Source organism: Gekko japonicus, unplaced genomic scaffold (genome assembly GCF_001447785.1).
Source record: "Gekko japonicus isolate JY-2015 unplaced genomic scaffold, Gekko_japonicus_V1.1 scaffold427, whole genome shotgun sequence".
Classification (NCBI taxonomy): domain Eukaryota; kingdom Metazoa; phylum Chordata; class Lepidosauria; order Squamata; family Gekkonidae; genus Gekko; species Gekko japonicus.
The window spans coordinates 539,349-545,464 of NW_015163101.1; the positions used below are offsets into that span (position 1 = coordinate 539,349).

Below are 6,116 nucleotides of genomic sequence, written 5' to 3' on the forward strand. Positions count from 1 at the left end.
ATGGAAGAAGAAGAAACTAGAAGTCAGAAACCCCCCCCCCCAAAAAACAAGGCAAGCCTAAACAAAATGAAGCACAGTTAAAAAAAATTAAATTGCAAAAAAAGAAACTAGAAGAGGAACCCTCCCTCCCCAAATAAAACCCAGAAAGAGGCCTGAGGCCTACCCACACCAACCCTCACCAACCCCAGGCCCAAACCACCAAAACAAAGATGATTTTTTAAAGAAGTGCCCTAATATCTTTCAAACCAGGCCAGGAAAAGGGGTTCAAGGGAGCAGCAGCACTGCAGCAGGGGCAGCAGAAATTGCCAACTGGTCCAAACCAATCCCTCTCTCTTGTCACCAACAGCAGCAGGAACCAGGTACAGCAATGGAGTCAGCCAGGGAGACTTGCTCCTTTTATGCTCTCTGGCCATTGCAGTGATTGGCTGTCTAGTTCCCTCTTCCCCCCTCTCTCCTGAAAACAGGAGCAAAAGGCGGGAAAGAGGGGGAAATGGCGGGAAAACGGGGGTTCCCTGCCACCCTTTAAAGTTTAAAGCCCCCCAAATGCCGTTTTGGGGCAATGCCGAAAAAAGCCAAAAATAAACCCCAAATTTTTTCGGGTCCCTCCCCCAGATATCCGAAAAGGCTTGCAATGGGCATTTCGGGATCCCAAAAGCCAAAAAAAACCAAAAAAAAGTTTTTCGGGATTTTTTTTGGTTCGGGATTTTGAAATGCACACCCCTAATAACGATTCTACCTATGTTGCCAGTCCATTTTGAGGGGCTGAAAGAGGCTTGGGACATTGGAAAAAAAAAAAAAAAAAAACAAAGAGGCTTGGGACAAACCTGCTTCTGTCACTGTGGCCTCCAAGAGACATGGAGGTTCAGCAAATTGATGCCAAGTTTCTCTTCTCACAATGGCATCGAACTCTGTGATAGGCCACTCATCAGCTAAGATCAAACAAGCTCAACATGCTGCTGCCCTGGACCAAGAGGGAAGTATAATTTTTTATCAAGCCTGGTATCCTGAATGCACAACTACCTGTCCTATATGGCCGCTTACAATGGCCTCACCAGTCAAATTCTTCCTGTAGTCCAAGAACTCTCATTGGCCTCCCAGCAATTGGTATCTTCCTTGGTGTCAGAAATATGTACGGTTTCTAAACAACAGATCAAGAACTTAAAGTATAGAGTACCCTGCTCCTCAAAAACCATGGCTATAGCCATCGCTTTGTGCCGACAAACCTGGTTGAAATCCACATCAGCCAGATATTAAGACCAAGGTTGAGGATGTTACCTTTGATGGAGAAGGTTTCTTCCATGCCTCAACAGATGAGATCCTCACTGTAGTGGATGATAGTAGGAAACAGGCCAGGAACCTTGGTGTCTCCCAACCTTTCACCCACCAGCAATACAAATGCATCTGCGTGGCTGCCACGTGGCCCTCTCCATTGACTTTCATGTCACATTACACCTTAGATGTCAGGGTTTGTAGGGATGCCTCATTCGGCCAGATGGTCCTGAGGTCTATCTTCTACTGGTATTCCTTTTTGCCATTGTTTCTCAGGTAGGCCTGTAACAGGTAACAGTGCTTTTTAGGCATGTTTTTTCATTCTTCCAGCCATTTACCAGCACCCTCCTTCCTATTTTTCTTGCTTAGCTTGCTAATCACCCAAGTGTGATTAGCACAGAGATCACGAAGAAGATAAACAGGTTGCTTACCTGTAACTCATGACCACACATGCCCACCCAGCCTTCCCCACTGCTGGCATCTCTCTGTCACTTACCTTGAGTTGATAAGACTTACCAGTGGCGGTTTGAAGGAACTGAGCGGTAGGGCTCTTTCCCCTCAGCTCCAGGCATGCGCAATCGATGCCTGCTCCCCAGAGGAGGCTAGCTCTAGAATTTTCTGAGGTTGGGATTGTGTGTAGGCACCCAGCCCAAGTGTGTGACTACATAGATGATGACTCGAAGACCATCAGTCACAGGTAAGCAACCTGTTTTTTCTTGCATTGTGCAGGGAATTGGATTAGATGACCCTGGAGGTCCGTTCCAGCTCTATGATTTCTATCAGCACAGGCCCAGGGACCTAGCTTGAAACAAAGACAGATACCAGTTCTGTCCCTGTATTCTTTGCCAACACTGTCACAGGACTGAATAACACCAGCTGTGCCATCCTGGGCTCATCCTTGTGATGTGTGCTGTCATCTCTCAACAACGCCCCTTTGCTGTCTGCATAGGATAAATAAAGTTTTAAAAATAAATGGATGCAATTCTGACATTAAAGATGGCAGCATTCAGAAACCCGTGGAAGACCACGTCAGTCTCCCGGACCGCTCCCCTCGCAGTCCTGGAAGTTGCCATTCTCCAGCAAAAGGAATTCAGAGGGAGACGCACAGCACAGCACTGCTGGGTGAGAATTCACTGGGAAGCTTGAGGCGATCCGGTGAGGGCTCATCTGTGATTGTGCTGCTGTCATAGGGCAAGTGTCAAGCCAGCTTAGCAGGTCTAAGAAGCTTGTGCTGTTGCGTATCATTGCTGTGCTCATCTCTGTATGGATCCGGGCTTCACGTGGTGCTGTCGCAGTCTGTACCCGTTGCATTTGGTTCCTTTTTAACCCTGTGGCTTGCATTTGTTCCCACCTGCCCCTGTGTATGTGTTTATATATCTGCTGGTGGGGGATTTGCTTCATGCAACTGGTGGTGGCTTTCAGTCCACGAGAGCCTGGTCTGAGCCACCAACTCCAAATTTCAGGGAAGGTGCCTTGACCTCTCAGTCCACGAGTGCACCTGCCACAGCAAGACTTTAAGGTGCCACAATCTCGTTCTTGTGATGATGCAGTTGTAGGTCGCCTTTCACAAGTGGCCAATAACTAAATGCTGCTTACAACCACGCATCAAATATTTGCCAGGTACTGAATGTCACTGCGGGGAAGCCGTGAAATACTTTCACTTATGAAATATTGAAGTCAAATAGTTCTGGTGTCAAATACAGGCAATACAATATGTCAGCCTCCAGCAAAGCTCCGGAGCATATTCAGGCATCTGGATGTGCTTTCTCCCTGATTCAGTCTCTGTTGTTCTTGGTTGCTAACTCTCCCCCCCCGTGGTGCCTCTCCTGCCATCCTGTCCCCCGGGCAGTCTGTGAGTCTTTGCCAATGACTTCTGGTAGAAAAGGCTGCCTTTGAACTTGAGATGCAGACTTTCCAGCACCTGCTGAGTATAAAGAGCATGTCAGCATAGAACAGCCTCCCTGCCCCCTTTGCAAAGAGAAGCTCCACTTTTGTCTTCTGTTAGGGAGAGCTTTTAAAAGTTAAACCAACAGGGACGAGCCAGCTTGAAAGAGTTCTCTGTTCCGCTGCCCACTTCTACATTGTGCGTGTCAGGAAAAACCTCACGGAAACCATGACTTCAGAATAACCCAAAGTTCAGACCTGGCTCAAATCCTCCCGTAGTCATGTGCTGCCTTGGTCTAGTCCAGGGGTGGCCAGACTGCGGCTTGGGAGCCACATGCGGCTCTTTCACACATATTGTGTGACTCCCGGCAGGGCGGCTGGGGAAGCGAAAGGAAGGCATGCCTCCCCAATCGGTCTTCCCTTCCCCAGCCGGTGTTCCCCTCCCTGGCTTGAGGTGGTGGTGGGGAACAGAGAAAGAAAGCAACTTTAACTTTAAATGTGTTCTCAAAGCCGCCGCCCCCCCCCCGGCCCGGCTTGGAAAAGGCATTTGGCTTTTTAAATCCCTTCTCCAAGCCAAGCGGACTGGCTTTGGGTGTGGGTTGTTTGTGTTTTTTGGAGAACTCATTTAAAGTTTCTTTCATTCCATCTCTCCCTCCCTCCCCTTTCCTCCCTCCCCATTTATTTGCTTTTTGCCACCCCCTCTCTTTCTCTTCCTGCCCCCATCTATTTGCTTTCTTTGTTTCTGTTTCTCTCTCTCTTTCTCCTCCTTTCTTTGTACCTCTTTCATTCTTTCCATCTTTCGCTTCCTTCCATCCTCTTCCCTCTCTCCCCATCTATTTGCTTTTTTTGTTTCTTCTTTCTCTCTTTTTCTTTCTCTCTTCCTTCCTTCTTCCCACTCCCTCCCCATCTGTTTGCTTTCTTTGTTTCTCTCTCTCTGTCTCTCTCTTTCCTCCTTCCTTCCTCTCCCCATCTATTTGCTTCCTTTCCACCTTCCTTTCCACCTTCCTTTCCTTCCTTCCTTCCTTCCTTCCTTCCTTCCTTCCTTCCTTCCTTCCTTCCCTCGTGTTACCCACCGGAAACGTGATCAGACGCCTGCCCTTGCCCCGAGGTTTTCAGAAACTAGTACCTTGGAGGTACTAGTTTTTTAGGGTGCATTTTCGGCGGGAAGCCTCGGGTTCTCCATGGGAGCTCTACGCTTCCCAGATGTTGCGGTATGATCATGGCCAGAAAATCCGCCTATCTTCCGTCTTTGTAGCGTGGCTAATGCTCCGTGTGACCGCAGCCATCATTGGACAAATAAATACCATTAGCAAACAAATAAATATTGGACAAATAAATATCATTATCAATATCTGGTTTTACCTCTTTTGTTCTTGTTTTTGGCAATCTCATTTAATGTAACAAAAATGAAATTTGCATATTTTCCAATAAAGACATGTGTGTGTTATTTGTTCATTTCTTGTGGCTCTAAAACAGGTCACGTTTATTCTATGTGGCTCGTACATTAAGCAAGTTTGGCCACCCTTGGTCTAGTCAGTATCTCACAAGCCGGCCTACCTTTCAGGGTTATTGTAAGGATATGAACAGAGGAGGGGAGAATGACCGTTGTGAGCTGCTTTGGGTTCCCCATGGGGGAGAAAAGAGGATAGGTAAAGGTAAAGGTTCCCTTGCTGGAAAGCCAGTCGAATCCGACTCTAGGGCTGCGGTGCTCATCTCCGTTTCAAAGCCGAAGAGCCAGCGCTGTCCGAAGACGTTTCCGTGGTCATGTGGCCGGCATGACTCAACACCAAGGCGCACGGAACGCTGTTACCTTCCCACTGAAGTGGTCCCTATTTATCTACTTGTAATTTCTTGCTTTCGAACTGCTAGGTTGGCAGGAGCTGGAACTAGAGACAGGAGCTCACTCCATCATGCGGCACCCGGGTCTCGAACTGCTGAACTGCTGACCTTCCACAGCCTGCAGTTCAGCATCTTAACCACTTGAGCCACCGCAGCTCCATGAAAAGAGGATACTGATACCTAAATCAATAAATATAGTGGAAGTGAAATGGGACAGTCCCGATGTGCACCGCCCTGAGCCGTAAACATGTTATAAATCAGAGAGCAGGCGGAGAGAGAGAGCACACCAAGATGGAAAAATGTATTCCAAGAGCTCAGCAAAGCAGGGGGTGATGCCGTCCTGAAGAGATCAGGCATGCAGTTGATATGGGGGAAAGACCATGCTGGGAATCACCCTAGAGGAGAGAAGTGATGTTTCCAAACTGCCAGCGGGCTTTTCTTTTGTGTGGGTTTACCCTTCTGGCTTTGCGCAGGGCACTGAGATGCAGATGCCGAATAAGAGCATAGCTCCCTCTGATGCCATATTGTCTGCTATGACTGGAGGGAGCTCTGAGGCGTCTTTTAGAAGGAGATGCCAGGGAGGGAGTGGCCCCAGGTGCCCTTCCCCTGCCCCTGGGATCCTCTGACAGTCTCCCCCTTACTCCAGTGGGGTGCAAGATGTTCATGGAATGCTTTGTGTGCTTTGTTCCCCTCCAGTGAGCATGACTTGGGGGAAGACATTTACGACTGTGTCCCGTGTGAAGATGAAGGCGACGATATCTACGAAGATATCATTAAAGTGGAGGTCCAGCAGCCCATGGTGAGGGGGGAAGTGGGGGTGGCTGAGAGGGAGGGAAAGCGGGGGGGGGTACGGTGGCATGCTCTCCCCCTTTCCTGACAAAAAACATGCTGGGAAATTGGGAGGTGATTTTGAGCATCTAATTGGGAGGGGGGCGGCGAGGGGGGGTACTTAGTACGTGGTGAGGGCCCCTGTATGTTTTACCATAGAGTTTTACCCAAATACCAGAGCCGGTAATGCATGGATGTCACTTCTGGTGTGAGCAGGGAGTGGTGCTCCTGACATCCCCTCCACATTGTAACCCTGGTAACCCTACCTCTGAATCTCCTCACCTCCCCCCCCCACC

At 48.8% G+C, this 6,116-nt stretch overlaps 1 protein-coding gene across 1 annotated transcript in view; it reads left to right on the plus strand.

Annotated features, from left to right (window-relative positions):
- The window catches only part of VAV2 (vav guanine nucleotide exchange factor 2), a 289,301-nt gene that overhangs the window by 216,855 nt on the left and 66,330 nt on the right, over positions 1 to 6,116 (plus strand). The window contains exon 5 of the mRNA XM_015406735.1: positions 5,689 to 5,791. Coding sequence (XP_015262221.1) covers positions 5,689 to 5,791 — 103 coding nt within the window. The remainder of the gene's footprint in view (positions 1 to 5,688; positions 5,792 to 6,116) is intronic.